The sequence below is a fragment of the Dendrobates tinctorius genome, unplaced genomic scaffold (assembly GCF_039654945.1).
Source record: "Dendrobates tinctorius isolate UK_male_01 unplaced genomic scaffold, ASM3965494v1 ptg000173l, whole genome shotgun sequence".
Taxonomy (NCBI): Eukaryota; Metazoa; Chordata; class Amphibia; order Anura; family Dendrobatidae; genus Dendrobates; species Dendrobates tinctorius.
The window spans coordinates 10,325,545-10,344,983 of NW_027361840.1; the positions used below are offsets into that span (position 1 = coordinate 10,325,545).

Here is a 19,439-nt window from a genome sequence, read left to right on the forward strand (position 1 = left end):
AGCGTGCATTATCGGATAGTGAGAATGCATTACCGGATAGTGAGCGTGCATTACCGGATAGTGAGCGTGCATTACCGGATAGTGAGCGTGCATTACCGGATAGTGGGAGTGCTTGTGGCCCTTGCTTCTTCTTCTCTTTTCTTTATTCTTTGACTTCAGATACTTCTTTATTTTCACATGTTCTTCTGTGTCCTGTACAGGAAACAAATGAGTGATCAATAGTAACACAGCGACAGAGTATTTCAGGAGCAGAGTGTGCTGATCTCGTGTGGGGTCACAGTGTCGCAGAGTCAGTCCAGCAGCACAGAGTATTTCAGGAGAGGAGTGTGCTGATCTTGTGTGGGGTCACAGTGTCGCAGAGTCAGTCCAGCAGCACAGAGTATTTCAGGAGAGGAGTGTGCTGATCTTGTGTGAGATCACAGTGTCGCAGTCAGTGTAGCAGTACAGAATATTTCAGGAGAGGAGTGTGCTGATCTCGTGTGAGATCACAGTGTCGCAGTCAGTGTAACAGCACAGAGTATTTCAGGAGAGGAGTGTGCTGATCTCGTATGAGGTCACAGTGTCGCAGAGTCAGTCCAGCAGCACAGAGTATTTCAGGAGAGGAGTGTGCTGATCTCGTGTGAGGTCACAGTGTCGCAGAGTCAGTCCAGCAGCACAGAGTATTTCAGGAGAGGAGTGTGCTGATCTTGTGTGAGATCACAGTGTCGCAGTCAGTGTAACAGCACAGAGTATTTCAGGAGAGGAGTGTGCTGATCTTGTGTGAGGTCACAGTGTCGCAGAGTCAGTCCAGCAGCACAGAGTATTTCAGGAGAAGAGTGTGCTGATCTCGTGTGGGGTCACAGTGTCGTAGTCAGTGTAGCAGCACAGAGTATTTCAGGAGAGGAGTGTGCTGATCTCGTGTGAGATCACAGTGTCGCAGAGTCAGTCCAGCAGCACAGAGTATTTCAGGAGAGGAGTGTGCTGATCTTGTGTGGGGTCACAGTGTCGCAGAGTCAGTCCAGCAGCACAGAGTATTTCAGGAGAGAAGTGTGCTGATCTCGTGTGAGGTCACAGTGTCGCAGTCAGTGTAACAGCACAGAGTATTTCAGGAGAGGAGTGTGCTGATCTTGTGTGAGGTCACAGTGTCGCAGAGTCAGTCCAGCAGCACAGAGTATTTCAGGAGAAGAGTGTGCTGATCTCGTGTGGGGTCACAGTGTCGTAGTCAGTGTAGCAGCACAGAGTATTTCAGGAGAGGAGTGTGCTGATCTCGTGTGAGATCACAGTGTCGCAGAGTCAGTCCAGCAGCACAGAGTATTTCAGGAGAGGAGTGTGCTGATCTTGTGTGGGGTCACAGTGTCGCAGAGTCAGTCCAGCAGCACAGAGTATTTCAGGAGAGGAGTGTGCTGATCTCGTGTGAGGTCACAGTGTCGCAGTCAGTGTAACAGCACAGAGTATTTCAGGAGAGGAGTGTGCTGATCTCGTGTGAGGTCACAGTGTCGCAGTCAGTGTAGCAGTACAGAGTATTTCAGGAGAGGAGTGTGCTGATCTCGTGTGAGATCACAGTGTCGCAGTCAGTGTAACAGCACAGAGTATTTCAGGAGAGGAGTGTGCTGATCTCGTGTGAGGTCACAGTGTCGCAGAGTCAGTCCAGCAGCACAGAGTATTTCAGGAGAGGAGTGTGCTGATCTCGTGTGAGGTCACAGTGTCGCAGAGTCAGTCCAGCAGCACAGAGTATTTCAGGAGAGGAGTGTGCTGATCTCGTCTGGGGTCACAGTGTCGCAGAGTCAGTCCAGCAGCACAGAGTATTTCAGGAGAGGAGAGTGCTGATCTTGTGTGAGGTCACAGTGTCGCAGAGTCAGTGTAGCAGCACAGAGTATTTCAGGAGAAGAGTGTGCTGATCTTGTGTGGGGTCACAGTGTCGCAGAGTAAGTGTAGCAGCACAGAGTATTTCAGGAGAGGAGTGTGCTGATCTCGTGTGAGGTCACAGTGTCGCAGTCAGTGTAGCAGCACAGAGTATTTCAGGAGAGGAGTGTGCTGATCTCGTGTGAGGTCACAGTGTCGCAGAGTCAGTGTAGCAGCACAGAGTATTTCAGGAGAGGAGAGTGCTGATCTTGTGTGGGGTCACAGTGTCGCAGAGTCAGTGTAGCAGCACAGGGTATTTCAGGATAGGAGTGTGCTGATCTTGTGTGAGATCACAGTGTCACAGAGTCAGTGTAGCAGCACAGAGTATTTCAGGAGAAGAGTGTGCTGATCTCGTGTGAGGTCACAGTGTCGCAGTCAGAGTAGCAGCACAGAGTATTTCAGGAGAGGAGTGTGCTGATCTCGTGTGAGATCACAGTGTCGCAGTCAGTGTAACAGCACAGAGTATTTCAGGAGAGGAGTGTGCTGATCCCGTGTGAGGTCACAGTGTCGCAGAGTCAGTCCAGCAGCACAGAGTATTTCAGGAGAGGAGTGTGCTGATCTTGTGTGAGGTCAGAGTGTCGCAGAGTCAGTCCAGCAGCACAGAGTATTTCAGGAGAGGAGTGTGCTGATCTCGTCTGGAGTCACAGTGTCGCAGAGTCAGTCCAGCAGCACAGAGTATTTCAGGAGAGGAGTGTGCTGATCTTGTGTGAGGTCACAGTGTCGCAGAGTCAGTGTAGCAGCACAGAGTATTTCAGGAGAAGAGTGTGCTGATCTTGTGTGGGGTCACAGTGTCGCAGAGTAAGTGTAGCAGCACAGAGTATTTCAGGAGAGGAGTGTGCTGATCTCGTGTGAGGTCACAGTGTCGCAGTCAGTGTAGCCGCACAGAGTATTTCAGGAGAGGAGTGTGCTGATCTCGTGTGAGGTCACAGTGTCGCAGAGTCAGTGTAGCAGCACAGAGTATTTCAGGAGAGGAGAGTGCTGATCTTGTGTGGGGTCACAGTGTCGCAGAGTCAGTGTAGCAGCACAGGGTATTTCAGGATAGGAGTGTGCTGATCTTGTGTGAGATCACAGTGTCACAGAGTCAGTGTAGCAGCACAGAGTATTTCAGGAGAAGAGTGTGCTGATCTCGTGTGAGGTCACAGTGTCGCAGTCAGTGTAGCAGCACAGAGTATTTCAGGAGAGGAGTGTGCTGATCTTGTGTTGGGTCACAGTGTCGCAGAGTCAGTCCAGCAGCACAGAGTATTTCAGGAGAGGAGTGTGCTGATCTTGTGTGGGGTCACAGTGTCGCAGCGTCAGTCCAGCAGCACAGAGTATTTCAGGAGAGGAGTGTGCTGATCTTGTGTGGGGTCACAGTGTCGCAGAGTCAGTGTAACAGCACAGAGTATTTCAGGAGAGGAGTGGGCTGATCTCGTGTGGGGTCATAGTGTCGCAGTCAGTGTAGCAGCGCAGAGTATTTCAGGAGAGGAGTGTGCTGATCTTGTGTGGGGTCACAGTGTCGCAGAGTCAGTCCAGCAGCACAGAGTATTTCAGGAGAGGAGTGTGCTGATCTTGTGTGGGGTCACAGTGTCGCAGCGTCAGTGTAACAGCACAGAGTATTTCAGGAGAGGAGTGTGCTGATCTTGTGTGGGGTCACAGTGTCGCAGAGTCAGTCCAGCAGCACAGAGTATTTCAGGAGAGGAGTGTGCTGATCTTGTGTGGGGTCACAGTGTCGCAGAGTCAGTGTAGCAGCACAGAGTATTTCAGGAGAGGAGTGTGCTGATCTTGTGTGGGGTCACAGTGTCGCAGTCAGTGTAGCAGCACAGCGTATTTCAGGAGAGGAGTGTGCTGATCTTGTGTGGGGTCACAGTGTCGCAGAGTCAGTCCAGCAGCACAGAGTATTTCAGGAGAGGAGTGTGCTGATCTTGTGTGAGATCACAGTGTCGCAGTCAGTGTAGCAGCACAGAATATTTCAGGAGAAGAGTGTGCTGATCTCGTGTGAGGTCACAGTGTCGCAGTCAGTGTAGCAGTACAGAGTATTTCAGGAGAGGAGTGTGCTGATCTCGTGTGAGATCACAGTGTCGCAGTCAGTGTAACAGCACAGAGTATTTCAGGAGAGGAGTGTGCTGATCTCGTGTGAGGTCACAGTGTCGCAGAGTCAGTCCAGCAGCACAGAGTATTTCAGGAGAGGAGTGTGCTGATCTTGTGTGAGGTCACAGTGTCGCAGAGTCAGTCCAGCAGCACAGAGTATTTCAGGAGAGGAGTGTGCTGATCTTGTGTGAGGTCAGAGTGTCGCAGAGTCAGTCCAGCAGCACAGAGTATTTCAGGAGAGGAGTGTGCTGATCTTGTGTGAGGTCACAGTGTCGCAGAGTCAGTGTAGCAGCACAGAGTATTTCAGGAGAGGAGTGTGCTGATCTCGTGTGAGGTCACAGTGTCGCAGTCAGTGTAACAGCACAGAGTATTTCAGGAGAAGAGTGTGCTGATCTCGTGTGAGGTCACAGTGTCGCAGAGTCAGTGTAGCAGCACAGAGTATTTCAGGAGAGGAGTATGCTGATCTCGTGTGAGGTCACAGTGTCGGAGTCAGTGTAGCAGCACAGAGTATTTCAGGAGAAGAGTGTGCTGATCTCGTGTGAGGTCACAGTGTCGCAGAGCCAGTGTAGCAGCACAGAGTATTTCAGGAGAGGAGTGTGCTGATCTTGTGTGGGGTCACATTGTCGCAGAGTCAGTGTAGCAACACAGAGTATTTCAGGAGAGGAGTGTGCTGATCTTGTGTGAGATCACAGTGTCGCAGAGTCAGTGTAGCAGCACAGAGTATTTAGGAGAGGAGTGTGCTGATCTCGTGTGAGGTCACAGTGTCGCAGTCAGTGTAGCAGCACAGAGTATTTCAGGAGAAGAGTGTGCTGATCTCGTGTGAGGTCACAGTGTCGCAGAGTCAGTGTAGCAGCACAGAGTATTTCAGGAGAGGAGTGTGCTGATCTCGTGTGAGGTCACAGTGTCGCAGTCAGTGTAGCAGCACAGAGTATTTCAGGAGAGGAGTGTGCTGATCTTGTGTGGGGTCACAGTGTCGCAGAGTCAGTCCAGCAGCACAGAGTATTTCAGGAGAAGAGTGTGCTGATCTTGTGTGGGGTCACAGTGTCGTAGAGTCAGTGTAGCAGCACAGAGTATTTAGGAGAGGAGTGTGCTGATCTCGTGTGAGGTCACAGTGTCGCAGTCAGTGTAGCAGCACAGAGTATTTCAGGAGAAGAGTGTGCTGATCTCGTGTGAGGTCACAGTGTCGCAGAGTCAGTGTAGCAGCACAGAGTATTTCAGGAGAGGAGTGTGCTGATCTTGTGTGGGGTCGCAGAGTCAGTGTAGCAGCACAGAGTATTTCAGGAGAGGAGTGTGCTGATCTTGTGTGAGATCACAGTGTCGCAGAGTCAGTGTAGCAGCACAGAGTATTTCAGGAGAAGAGTGTGCTGATCTCGTGTGAGGTCACAGTGTCGCAGTCAGTGTAGCAGCACAGAGTATTTCAGCAGAAGAGTGTGCTGATCTCGTGTGGGGTCACAGTGTCGCAGTCAGTGTAGCAGCACAGAGTATTTCAGCAGAAGAGTGTGCTGATCTCGTGTGGGGTCACAGTGTCGCAGAGTCAGTCCAGCAGCACAGAGTATTTCAGGAGAGGAGTGTGCTGATCTTGTGTGGGGTCACAGTGTCGCAGAGTCAGTGTAGCAGCACAGAGTATTTCAGCAGAAGAGTGTGCTGATCTCGTGTGGGGTCACAGTGTCGCAGAGTCAGTGTAACAGCACAGAGTATTTCAGGAGAGGAGTGTGCTAATCTTGTGTGGGGTCACAGTGTCGCAGTCAGTGTAGCAGTACAGCGTATTTCAGGAGAGGAGTGTGCTGATCTTGTGTGAGGTCACAGTGTCGCAGAGTTAGTGTAACAGCACAGAGTATTTCAGGAGAGGAGTGTGCTGATCTTGTGTGAGGTCACAGTGTCGCAGTCAGTGTAGCAGCACAGAGTATTTCAGGAGAGGAGTGTGCTGATCTCGTGTGAGGTCACAGTGTCGCAGAGACAGTGTAGCAGCACAGATTATTTCAGGAGAGGAGTGTGCTGATCTTGTGTGGGGTCACAGTGTCGCAGAGTCAGTCCAGCAGCACAGAGTATTTCAGGAGAGGAGTGTGCTGATCTTGTGTGGGGTCACAGTGTCGCAGAGTCAGTGTAGCAGCACAGAGTATTTCAGGAGAGGAGTGTGCTGATCTCGTGTGAGGTCACAGTGTCGCAGAGTCAGTGTAGCAGCACAGAGTATTTCAGGAGAGGAGTGTGCTGATCTCGTGTGGGGTCACAGTGTCGCAGAGTCAGTGTAGCAGCACAGAGTATTTCAGGAGAGGAGTGTGCTGATCTCGTGTGGGGTCACAGTGTTGCAGTCAGTGTAGCAGCACAGAGTATTTCAGGAGAGGAGTGTGCTGATCTTGTGTGGGGTCACAGTGTCGCAGAGTCAGTCCAGCAGCACAGAGTATTTCAGGAGAGGAGTGTGCTGATCTTGTGTGGGGTCACAGTGTCGCAGAGTCAGTCCAGCAGCACAGAGTATTTCAGGAGAGGAGTGTGCTGATCTTGTGTGAGATCACAGTGTCGCAGTCAGTGTAGCAGCACAGAGTATTTCAGGAGAGGAGTGTGCTGATCTTGTGTGAGATCACAGTGTCGCAGTCAGTGTAGCAGTACAGAATATTTCAGGAGAGGAGTGTGCTGATCTCGTGTGAGATCACAGTGTCGCAGTCAGTGTAACAGCACAGAGTATTTCAGGAGAGGAGTGTGCTGATCTCGTATGAGGTCACAGTGTCGCAGAGTCAGTCCAGCAGCACAGAGTATTTCAGGAGAGGAGTGTGCTGATCTTGTGTGAGGTCACAGTGTCGCAGAGTCAGTCCAGCAGCACAGAGTATTTCAGGAGAGGAGTGTGCTGATCTCGTGTGAGGTCACAGTGTCGCAGAGTCAGTCCAGCAGCACAGAGTATTTCAGGAGAGGAGTGTGCTGATCTTGTGTGAGATCACAGTGTCGCAGTCAGTGTAGCAGCACAGAGTATTTCAGGAGAGGAGTGTGCTGATCTTGTGTGAGATCACAGTGTCGCAGTCAGTGTAGCAGTACAGAATATTTCAGGAGAGGAGTGTGCTGATCTCGTGTGAGATCACAGTGTCGCAGTCAGTGTAACAGCACAGAGTATTTCAGGAGAGGAGTGTGCTGATCTCGTATGAGGTCACAGTGTCGCAGAGTCAGTCCAGCAGCACAGAGTATTTCAGGAGAGGAGTGTGCTGATCTTGTGTGAGGTCACAGTGTCGCAGAGTCAGTCCAGCAGCACAGAGTATTTCAGGAGAGGAGTGTGCTGATCTCGTGTGAGGTCACAGTGTCGCAGAGTCAGTCCAGCAGCACAGAGTATTTCAGGAGAGGAGTGTGCTGATCTTGTGTGAGGTCACAGTGTCGCAGAGTCAGTCCAGCAGCACAGAGTATTTCAGGAGAAGAGTGTGCTGATCTCGTGTGGGGTCACAGTGTCGTAGTCAGTGTAGCAGCACAGAGTATTTCAGGAGAGGAGTGTGCTGATCTCGTGTGAGATCACAGTGTCGCAGAGTCAGTCCAGCAGCACAGAGTATTTCAGGAGAGGAGTGTGCTGATCTTGTGTGGGGTCACAGTGTCGCAGAGTCAGTCCAGCAGCACAGAGTATTTCAGGAGAGGAGTGTGCTGATCTTGTGTGGGGTCACAGTGTCGCAGAGTCAGTGTAGCAGCACAGAGTATTTCAGGAGAGGAGTGTGCTGATCTTGTGTGGGGTCACAGTGTCGCAGTCAGTGTAGCAGCACAGAGTATTTCAGGAGAGGAGTGTGCTGATCTTGTGTGGGGTCACAGTGTCGCAGAGTCAGTCCAGCAGCACAGAGTATTTCAGGAGAGGAGTGTGCTGATCTTGTGTGAGATCACAGTGTCGCAGTCAGTGTAGCAGTACAGAGTATTTCAGGAGAGGAGTGTGCTGATCTCGTGTGAGATCACAGTGTCGCAGTCAGTGTAACAGCACAGAGTATTTCAGGAGAGGAGTGTGCTGATCTCGTGTGAGGTCACAGTGTCGCAGAGTCAGTCCAGCAGCACAGAGTATTTCAGGAGAGGAGTGTGCTGATCTTGTGTGAGGTCAGAGTGTCGCAGAGTCAGTCCAGCAGCACAGAGTATTTCAGGAGAGGAGTGTGCTGATCTCGTCTGGGGTCACAGTGTCGCAGAGTCAGTCCAGCAGCACAGAGTATTTCAGGAGAGGAGTGTGCTGATCTTGTGTGAGGTCACAGTGTCGCAGAGTCAGTGTAGCAGCACAGAGTATTTCAGGAGAAGAGTGTGCTGATCTTGTGTGGGGTCACAGTGTCGCAGAGTAAGTGTAGCAGCACAGAGTATTTCAGGAGAGGAGTGTGCTGATCTCGTGTGAGGTCACAGTGTCGCAGTCAGTGTAGCAGCACAGAGTATTTCAGGAGAGGAGTGTGCTGATCTCGTGTGAGGTCACAGTGTCGCAGAGTCAGTGTAGCAGCACAGAGTATTTCAGGAGAGGAGAGTGCTGATCTTGTGTGGGGTCACAGTGTCGCAGAGTCAGTGTAGCAGCACAGGGTATTTCAGGATAGGAGTGTGCTGATCTTGTGTGAGATCACAGTGTCACAGAGTCAGTGTAGCAGCACAGAGTATTTCAGGAGAAGAGTGTGCTGATCTCGTGTGAGGTCACAGTGTCGCAGTCAGTGTAGCAGCACAGAGTATTTCAGGAGAGGAGTGTGCTGATCTTGTGTTGGGTCACAGTGTCGCAGAGTCAGTCCAGCAGCACAGAGTATTTCAGGAGAGGAGTGTGCTGATCTTGTGTGGGGTCACAGTGTCGCAGCGTCAGTCCAGCAGCACAGAGTATTTCAGGAGAGGAGTGTGCTGATCTTGTGTGGGGTCACAGTGTCGCAGAGTCAGTGTAACAGCACAGAGTATTTCAGGAGAGGAGTGTGCTGATCTTGTGTGGGGTCACAGTGTCGCAGAGTCAGTCCAGCAGCACAGAGTATTTCAGGAGAGGAGTGGGCTGATCTCGTGTGGGGTCATAGTGTCGCAGTCAGTGTAGCAGCGCAGAGTATTTCAGGAGAGGAGTGTGCTGATCTTGTGTGGGGTCACAGTGTCGCAGAGTCAGTCCAGCAGCACAGAGTATTTCAGGAGAGGAGTGTGCTGATCTTGTGTGGGGTCACAGTGTCGCAGCGTCAGTGTAACAGCACAGAGTATTTCAGGAGAGGAGTGTGCTGATCTTGTGTGGGGTCACAGTGTCGCAGAGTAAGTGTAGCAGCACAGAGTATTTCAGGAGAGGAGTGTGCTGATCTCGTGTGAGGTCACAGTGTCGCAGTCAGTGTAGCAGCACAGAGTATTTCAGGAGAGGAGTGTGCTGATCTCGTGTGAGGTCACAGTGTCGCAGAGTCAGTGTAGCAGCACAGAGTATTTCAGGAGAGGAGAGTGCTGATCTTGTGTGGGGTCACAGTGTCGCAGAGTCAGTGTAGCAGCACAGGGTATTTCAGGATAGGAGTGTGCTGATCTTGTGTGAGATCACAGTGTCACAGAGTCAGTGTAGCAGCACAGAGTATTTCAGGAGAAGAGTGTGCTGATCTCGTGTGAGGTCACAGTGTCGCAGTCAGTGTAGCAGCACAGAGTATTTCAGGAGAGGAGTGTGCTGATCTCGTGTGAGGTCACAGTGTCGCAGAGTCAGTCCAGCAGCACAGAGTATTTCAGGAGAGGAGTGTGCTGATCTCGTCTGGGGTCACAGTGTCGCAGAGTCAGTCCAGCAGCACAGAGTATTTCAGGAGAGGAGTGTGCTGATCTTGTGTGAGGTCACAGTGTCGCAGAGTCAGTGTAGCAGCACAGAGTATTTCAGGAGAGGAGTGTGCTGATCTTGTGTTGGGTCACAGTGTCGCAGAGTCAGTCCAGCAGCACAGAGTATTTCAGGAGAGGAGTGTGCTGATCTTGTGTGGGGTCACAGTGTCGCAGCGTCAGTCCAGCAGCACAGAGTATTTCAGGAGAGGAGTGTGCTGATCTTGTGTGGGGTCACAGTGTCGCAGAGTCAGTGTAACAGCACAGAGTATTTCAGGAGAGGAGTGTGCTGATCTTGTGTGGGGTCACAGTGTCGCAGAGTCAGTCCAGCAGCACAGAGTATTTCAGGAGAGGAGTGGGCTGATCTCGTGTGGGGTCATAGTGTCGCAGTCAGTGTAGCAGCGCAGAGTATTTCAGGAGAGGAGTGTGCTGATCTTGTGTGGGGTCACAGTGTCGCAGAGTCAGTCCAGCAGCACAGAGTATTTCAGGAGAGGAGTGTGCTGATCTTGTGTGGGGTCACAGTGTCGCAGCGTCAGTGTAACAGCACAGAGTATTTCAGGAGAGGAGTGTGCTGATCTTGTGTGGGGTCACAGTGTCGCAGAGTCAGTCCAGCAGCACAGAGTATTTCAGGAGAGGAGTGTGCTGATCTTGTGTGGGGTCACAGTGTCGCAGAGTCAGTGTAGCAGCACAGAGTATTTCAGGAGAGGAGTGTGCTGATCTTGTGTGGGGTCACAGTGTCGCAGTCAGTGTAGCAGCACAGCGTATTTCAGGAGAGGAGTGTGCTGATCTTGTGTGGGGTCACAGTGTCGCAGAGTCAGTCCAGCAGCACAGAGTATTTCAGGAGAGGAGTGTGCTGATCTTGTGTGAGATCACAGTGTCGCAGTCAGTGTAGCAGCACAGAATATTTCAGGAGAAGAGTGTGCTGATCTCGTGTGAGGTCACAGTGTCGCAGTCAGTGTAGCAGTACAGAGTATTTCAGGAGAGGAGTGTGCTGATCTCGTGTGAGATCACAGTGTCGCAGTCAGTGTAACAGCACAGAGTATTTCAGGAGAGGAGTGTGCTGATCTCGTGTGAGGTCACAGTGTCGCAGAGTCAGTCCAGCAGCACAGAGTATTTCAGGAGAGGAGTGTGCTGATCTTGTGTGAGGTCACAGTGTCGCAGAGTCAGTCCAGCAGCACAGAGTATTTCAGGAGAGGAGTGTGCTGATCTTGTGTGAGGTCAGAGTGTCGCAGAGTCAGTCCAGCAGCACAGAGTATTTCAGGAGAGGAGTGTGCTGATCTTGTGTGAGGTCACAGTGTCGCAGAGTCAGTGTAGCAGCACAGAGTATTTCAGGAGAGGAGTGTGCTGATCTCGTGTGAGGTCACAGTGTCGCAGTCAGTGTAACAGCACAGAGTATTTCAGGAGAAGAGTGTGCTGATCTTGTGTGGGGTCACAGTGTCGCAGAGTCAGTGTAGCAGCACAGAGTATTTCAGGAGAGGAGTATGCTGATCTCGTGTGAGGTCACAGTGTCGGAGTCAGTGTAGCAGCACAGAGTATTTCAGGAGAAGAGTGTGCTGATCTCGTGTGAGGTCACAGTGTCGCAGAGCCAGTGTAGCAGCACAGAGTATTTCAGGAGAGGAGTGTGCTGATCTTGTGTGGGGTCACAGTGTCGCAGAGTCAGTGTAGCAGCACAGAGTATTTCAGGAGAGGAGTGTGCTGATCTTGTGTGAGATCACAGTGTCGCAGAGTCAGTGTAGCAGCACAGAGTATTTAGGAGAGGAGTGTGCTGATCTCGTGTGAGGTCACAGTGTCGCAGTCAGTGTAGCAGCACAGAGTATTTCAGGAGAAGAGTGTGCTGATCTCGTGTGAGGTCACAGTGTCGCAGAGTCAGTGTAGCAGCACAGAGTATTTCAGGAGAGGAGTGTGCTGATCTCGTGTGAGGTCACAGTGTCGCAGTCAGTGTAGCAGCACAGAGTATTTCAGGAGAGGAGTGTGCTGATCTTGTGTGGGGTCACAGTGTCGCAGAGTCAGTCCAGCAGCACAGAGTATTTCAGGAGAAGAGTGTGCTGATCTTGTGTGGGGTCACAGTGTCGCAGAGTCAGTGTAGCAGCACAGAGTATTTAGGAGAGGAGTGTGCTGATCTCGTGTGAGGTCACAGTGTCGCAGTCAGTGTAGCAGCACAGAGTATTTCAGGAGAAGAGTGTGCTGATCTCGTGTGAGGTCACAGTGTCGCAGAGTCAGTGTAGCAGCACAGAGTATTTCAGGAGAGGAGTGTGCTGATCTTGTGTGGGGTCGCAGAGTCAGTGTAGCAGCACAGAGTATTTCAGGAGAGGAGTGTGCTGATCTTGTGTGAGATCACAGTGTCGCAGAGTCAGTGTAGCAGCACAGAGTATTTCAGGAGAAGAGTATGCTGATCTCGTGTGAGGTCACAGTGTCGCAGTCAGTGTAGCAGCACAGAGTATTTCAGCAGAAGAGTGTGCTGATCTCGTGTGGGGTCACAGTGTCGCAGAGTCAGTCCAGCAGCACAGAGTATTTCAGCAGAAGAGTGTGCTGATCTCGTGTGGGGTCACAGTGTCGCAGTCAGTGTAGCAGCACAGAGTATTTCAGCAGAAGAGTGTGCTGATCTCGTGTGGGGTCACAGTGTCGCAGAGTCAGTCCAGCAGCACAGAGTATTTCAGGAGAGGAGTGTGCTGATCTTGTGTGGGGTCACAGTGTCGCAGAGTCAGTGTAGCAGCACAGAGTATTTCAGCAGAAGAGTGTGCTGATCTCGTGTGGGGTCACAGTGTCGCAGAGTCAGTGTAACAGCACAGAGTATTTCAGGAGAGGAGTGTGCTAATCTTGTGTGGGGTCACAGTGTCGCAGTCAGTGTAGCAGTACAGAGTATTTCAGGAGAGGAGTGTGCTGATCTTGTGTGAGGTCACAGTGTCGCAGAGTTAGTGTAACAGCACAGAGTATTTCAGGAGAGGAGTGTGCTGATCTTGTGTGAGGTCACAGTGTCGCAGTCAGTGTAGCAGCACAGAGTATTTCAGGAGAGGAGTGTGCTGATCTCGTGTGAGGTCACAGTGTCGCAGAGTCAGTGTAGCAGCACAGATTATTTCAGGAGAGGAGTGTGCTGATCTTGTGTGGGGTCACAGTGTCGCAGAGTCAGTCCAGCAGCACAGAGTATTTCAGGAGAGGAGTGTGCTGATCTTGTGTGGGGTCACAGTGTCGCAGAGTCAGTGTAGCAGCACAGAGTATTTCAGGAGAGGAGTGTGCTGATCTCGTGTGAGGTCACAGTGTCGCAGAGTCAGTGTAGCAGCACAGAGTATTTCAGGAGAGGAGTGTGCTGATCTCGTGTGGGGTCACAGTGTCGCAGAGTCAGTGTAGCAGCACAGAGTATTTCAGGAGAGGAGTGTGCTGATCTCGTGTGGGGTCACAGTGTTGCAGTCAGCGTAGCAGCACAGAGTATTTCAGGAGAGGAGTGTGCTGATCTTGTGTGGGGTCACAGTGTCGCAGAGTCAGTCCAGCAGCACAGAGTATTTCAGGAGAGGAGTGTGCTGATCTCGTGTGGGGTCACAGTGTTGCAGTCAGTGTAGCAGCACAGAGTATTTCAGGAGAGGAGTGTGCTGATCTTGTGTGGGGTCACAGTGTCGCAGAGTCAGTCCAGCAGCACAGAGTATTTCAGGAGAGGAGTGTGCTGATCTCGTGTGGGGTCACAGTGTTGCAGTCAGTGTAGCAGCACAGAGTATTTCAGGAGAGGAGTGTGCTGATCTTGTGTGGGGTCACAGTGTCGCAGAGTCAGTCCAGCAGCACAGAGTATTTCAGGAGAGGAGTGTGCTGATCTTGTGTGGGGTCACAGTGTCGCATCGTCAGTGTAACAGCACAGAGTATTTTAGGAGAGGAGTGTGCTGATCTTGCAGCAAGTCACAGAATGACAAATACAAAGTACAACGTTCACAGAAGCACATAGGATTACAGGAGAGCAGTATGTTCTTTTTGTGTGAGACCATAGTCTTGTCTAATAGTCTGTCAAGCAGCACAGAGTATTTCAGGAGAGGAGTTCACAAATAAAGGGCTGATGTTTCTAGGAGGCTTTATATGAGTCTCTGTCTTATGCCGGATGTTAAATGGAAGGGGACAATTTGGATATTATACATTTCAAGGTCCCCAGCAGCACAGAGCATGTCAGGACTGCTGTGTTCTGCGGAGGACCTGTCATTTCTGGGAGATGCTTCCTCTAAATCTGCAGGTTACAGATACCATACTTCCATAAGGTGCAGTACCATTTCTCACCACTATTCCAACAAGTTTTTCCATAGACACTAGTGGAACAGCGCCCCCAGAGGGTATTTTAGCAGGAACCTAACCCTATCACTGGACTGATCCTTGTGAAGCACATTTTCACGTTTTGTATATTTATTTTCTCTATGTTCAGTCCATTTTGATTCAGTTTTCACAGGATTCCAAATATGTGACGACTCGCAGGATGCGGTGAAGGCAAAGAAAAAAATTCCCTATTACTAAGAAACAAGTCTGCAGATGGTTATGTCCTATTTCCTCTCATTAATCTTAGATGCTCTTGTCTCGTCTGCTTCTCGCTTTGTTTACAGACTTTTTGTTAAATCCAGATGTCGCCCTTCAAGAACCAGCTGCCGCCTGTCGTCTGTTCTGCAAAAATGAAGGAGGAATTTCCCTGTGGGCGTCCATCTATTGCTCAAGAGTCTTAGGATCCATATGTGAGGGTGCATATACCCCCATGTAGCAGCAATATGGAGGGGCCCGAAATTTTTGGTGCACTGCACACCTGGGGGTCTCCGCTAATCGGAATGCTTCAAGCTCTTGTAGAAAAAGTAACATATCCAGATCTCACCAGGATCTGCAGAGAACCCTTTTGTCATTTTAAACTAGCAACCTAATGATTTTAATAGAGTTTCCCTTTAAATGCCATGGAGGAGCGCCATGTCTATGCCTGAAATGACTGAGGGGTGTGGCTTCAGCTCTCTTTCACTTCTGATTGGTCTGGTAACTGAAGTCATGATCTGTCCCTTTAAGAACAAAATTTAGAACCCCAGGGCCACAGTTATAGGGGCAGCACTCAACTCTGCACTAAGGGGGCAAAGGTCTGGGTTATATAGTGGCACATAACATGTGGGGGCCCCAGATTTAGAATTAAGGCCCCTGGGTCACTTTACCCCTCCTGTCTGCTTATTGTCTTCACATTAGCAAGTTTTCAGTCTCACTTACCCGATGATGTCGTACAGGCGGGTTGAATTTTTTCAATTCCTCCTGAAACATCAAGATAAATATAAAAGTAACAACGATTAATATCCACGTCCATTTGTACCGTGTTAGCCAGTAGATGGATAAATATTTAGATTCGAGCGTCCTCAGTGGTTGATGTGTTTAACTGATGGTAACACATTGCAGCTTTCGAGACTCCTCTGGTCTCTTCATCAGGCAGAGAAAAATACACAATCTGAAGAATCACATATTTATACACAACACAGCAGAGAATAAATGCAATAGATAAGACAAGTGACGGGAAGCAGAACTTTCATGATAGGAGGGGGATAAACAGTTGTGTCCATAAATATTGGAACAGTTCAAAGATAAGGAGTGAAAGTTTTATTGTCCTCTGATTGGTGTCTGGTTCTGTGTTGTGTGATGCCCCCACAAGGTCTTAGGAGCAAATTCCTTAAACAAATTATTAAACAACATGTATATCAGTACCTGGATAAGAATGAAGTGATTAACCAGAGTCAGCATGGGTTTCTAACTAATAAGTCATGTCAGACTAACTTAATTTCCTTCTATGACAGAATCACTGACTGGGTGGATCATCGAAATGCTGTAGGTATAGTATATCTTGACTTCAGCAAAGCATTTGACAAAGTATCTCACACAATCCTTATTGGAAAAATGGCTAAGTATGGAATGGACAAGGCAACTGTTAGGTGGATTCATAACTGGCTTAGTGATCGGACCCAAAGAGTGGTCGTAAATGGCTGCACATCCAGTTGGAAGAATGTCTCAAGTGGGGTACCACAGGGCTCTGTCCTGGGCCCTGTATTGTTCAACATCTTTATCAACGATTTAGATGAAGGAATTGAGGGTAAACTGATTAAATTTGCTGATGACACAAAGCTAGGAGGGATAGCTAATACTAGAGCAGAGAGAGGATTCAAAAATATATAAATAAACTGGAGCAGTGGGCAGCAACTAACAGAATGGTTTTTAACAGGGAAAAATGCAAAGTACTACATCTGGGCAATAAAAATGAAAAAAGCATATACAGAATGGGAGGAATAGGGCTAAGCAACAGCACATGTGAGAAAGACTTGGGTATACTAACTGATCACAGACTGAATATGAGTCAACAGTGTGATGCAGCAGCAAAAAAGGCAAATGCAATTCTAGGATGTATTAACAGAAGCATACAGTCTAGATCACGTGAAGTCATTATTGCCCTCTACTCCTCTTTGGTTAGACACCATCTGGAATATTGTGTCCAGTTTTGGGCACCACATTTTAAAAAAGACATCAACAAACTGGAGCAAGTTCAGAAAAGAGCGACCAGAATGGTGACCGGTCTGCAAACCCTGTCTTATGAGGAAAGGTTGCAGGATTTGGGAATGTTTAGCTTGCAGAAGAGAAGACTGAGAGGAGACTTAATAGCTGTCTACAAATATCTAAAGGGCTGTCACATTGTAGAAGGATCAACTTTATTCTCATTTGCACAAGGAAAGACTAGAAGCAATGGGATGAAACTGAATGGGAGGAGACACAGATTAGATATTAGAAAAAACTTTTTGACAGAGTGATCAATGAGTGGAACAGGCTGCCAAGAGAGGTGGTGAGTTCTCCTTCAATAGAAGTCTTCAAACAGAGGCTGGACAGACATCTGTCTGGGATGATTTAGCGAATCCTGCTTTGAGCAGGGGGTTGGACCAGATGGCCCAGGAGGTCCCTTCCAACTCTACCATTCTATGATTTCTTAATTGACGTAAAAAGACAAAAATTCATGAGACACATTGATTCCAGCATTGAGAGTGTCAAAGGTCGTCATGAGTTTGTACGCACAGACTCTTCACTCTCTCTGAGATGTGAAGTTACCTTTTAATACCAGTAATTTCCTGTCCACCATGCTATGACCAGGGATACAAAAATGTTTGGCCTCAGGTAGATCCATTCTTTTTTCTCTCATTGTGTAACGATGAGCATTCATCCTTGTTCTAAGCTTTTTCCCTGTCTCCCCCACATACAGACCCCCAGTTGGACATTTAGTTCAAATAATTAAGTACACCCCATTAGATGTGATGCAGCTGAGAGTACCTGGGATCTTGTAGTCCTGATGTGAGTTGGGATCTTTATCGTGTCCGTGGTCATTATATATGGACAGGTTTTACCTTTTTCTGTTTGCAAGGAAAGGTTCCTGCAGCTGTTGGGGAGGACAGGGAGCTTCTGACAATGACGCTTCTTAGATCTGGGGGCTGCTTAAAACACAGCAGTGGGGGGCCTGGAAATATGGATTGTAACCGGGCATCTTTCTGTAGTAAAGGTTGTCATTTCCGTGCAGCTCCCCTTAGCACCTCCAGATTTGGGTTGTAGGTGACTACTATGAGCTGTTCCGATATTTACGGCCACAACTGTTTCTCCCTCTCCCATACTCAGGGCCGTTTTTAGGGGGGGACGGGGGGGTGCGATCGCCCGGGGGGGTGCGATCGCCCGGGGCGCCTGCCTAGTGCCTAGCTGTCTGTGTCTATCTCCCTAGCAGGGCCGGCGTCAGCACCCGGGCAAGTGCCGGGGCCCTGGCGAGATGGGAGGACCCACTCACGCTGTCTGGGATACCCGCCGGCCGCCGCCACGCCCCCCATGTACTGACCCCATCCTGCGCCCTCCGCGAGGGACCCACGCAGTGACGCAGCCCCTTACAGCCAGCAATGATCATCGCTTCCTTCAGCTGTAATCTTGTGTGCGGCGCCGGCACAGGACCTGTGATGAGGTCACAGGAGGGGAGGAGTCAGGGGTCACATGATCAGGGTGGCTGCAGGATTCTGCTGTGCTGGTCGCTTATCATTATGGTGCTGGTCTGGATGGATGAGGTAACGTTTATGTGTGGGACAGTGGGGTCAGGAGGGGTTTAACAAGGTGGATGTAGCAGAGCCGTGTGTGTACTTGTGTGGGGTCAGGAGGGGTTTAACAAGGTGGATGTAGCAGAGCCGTGTGTGTACTTGTGTGGGGTCAGGAGGGGTTTACAAGGTGGATGTAGCAGTGCCGTGTGTGTACTTGTGTGGGGTCAGGAGGGGTTTAACAAGGTGGATGTAGCAGAGCCGTGTGTGTACTTGTGTAGGGTCAGGAGGGGTTTAACAAGGTGGATGTAGCAGAGCCGTGTGTGTACTTGTGTGGGGTCAGGAGGGGTTTACAAGGTGGATGTAGCAGAGCCGTGTGTGTACTTGTGTGGGGTCAGGAGGGGTTTACAAGGTGGATGTAGCAGTGCCCTGTGTGTACTTGTGTGGGGTCAGGAGGGGTTTAACAAGGTGGATGTAGCAGAGCCGTGTGTGTACTTGTGTAGGGTCAGGAGGGGTTTAACAAGGTGGATGTAGCAGAGCCGTGTGTGTTCTTTGGTGGGGTCAGGAGGGGTTTACAAGGTGGATGTAGCAGAGCCGTGTGTGTACTTGTGTAGGGTCAGGAGGGGTTTAACAAGGTGGATGTAGCAGAGCCGTGTGTGTACTTGTGTGGGGTCAGGAGGGGTTTAACAAGGTGTATGTAGCAGAGCCGTGTGTACTTGTGTAGGGTCAGGAGAGGTTTACAAGGTGGATGTAGCAGAGCCGTGTGTGTACTTGTGTAGGGTCAGGAGGGGTTTAACAAGGTGGATGTAGCAGAGCCGTGTGTGTACTTGTGTGGGGTCAGGAGGGGTTTAACAAGGTGGATGTAGCAGAGCCGTGTGTGTACTTGTGTGGTGTCAGGAGGGGTTTAACAAGGTGGATGTAGCAGAGCCGTGTGTGTACTTGTGTGGGGTCAGGAGGGGTTTTACAAGGTGGATGTAGCAGAGCCATGTGTGTACTTGTGTGGTGTCAGGAGGGGTTTAACAAGGTGGATGTAGCAGAGCCGTGTATGTACTTGTGTGGGGTCAGGAGGGGTTTAACAAGGTGTATGTAGCAGAGCCGTGTGTACTTGTGTGGGGTCAGGAGGGGTTTAACAAGGTTGATGTAGCAGAGCCGTGTGTGTACTTGTGTGGTGTCAGGAGGGGTTTAACAAGGTGTATGTAGCAGAGCCGTGTGTACTTGTGTGGGGTCAGGAGGGGTTTAACAAGGTTGATGTAGCAGAGCCGTGTGTGTACTTGTGTGGTGTCAGGAGGGGTTTAACAAGGTGGATGTAGCAGAGCCGTGTGTGTACTTGTGTGGGGTCAGGAGGGGTTTTACAAGGTGGATGTAGCAGAGCCATGTGTGTACTTGTGTGGTGTCAGGAGGGGTTTAACAAGGTTGATGTAGCAGAGCCGTGTGTGTACTTGTGTAGGGTCAGGAGGGGTTTAACAAGGTGTATGTAGCAGAGCCGTGTGTACTTGTGTGGGGTCAGGAGGGGTTTAACAAGGTTGATGTAGCAGAGCCGTGTGTGTACTTGTGTGGTGTCAGGAGGGGTTTAACAAGGTGGATGTAGCAGAGCCGTGTGTGTACTTGTGTGGGGTCAGGAGGGGTTTAACAAGGTTGATGTAGCAGAGCCGTGTGTGTACTTGTGTAGGGTCAGGAGGGGTTTAACAAGGTGGATGTAGCAGAGCCATGTGTGTACTTGTGTGGGGTCAGGAGGGGTTTAAC

At 50.1% G+C, this 19,439-nt stretch overlaps 1 protein-coding gene across 1 annotated transcript in view; it reads right to left on the reverse strand.

Annotated features, from left to right (window-relative positions):
• LOC141054055 (uncharacterized) overlaps positions 1–19,439 on the reverse strand; it is a 40,928-nt gene that overhangs the window by 9,530 nt on the left and 11,959 nt on the right. Inside the window, exons 4-5 of the mRNA XM_073551225.1 lie at positions 14,872–14,913; positions 97–192 (exon numbers count right to left, since the gene is read on the reverse strand). Of these exons, the coding sequence (XP_073407326.1) occupies positions 97–192; positions 14,872–14,913 (138 nt within the window). The remainder of the gene's footprint in view (positions 1–96; positions 193–14,871; positions 14,914–19,439) is intronic.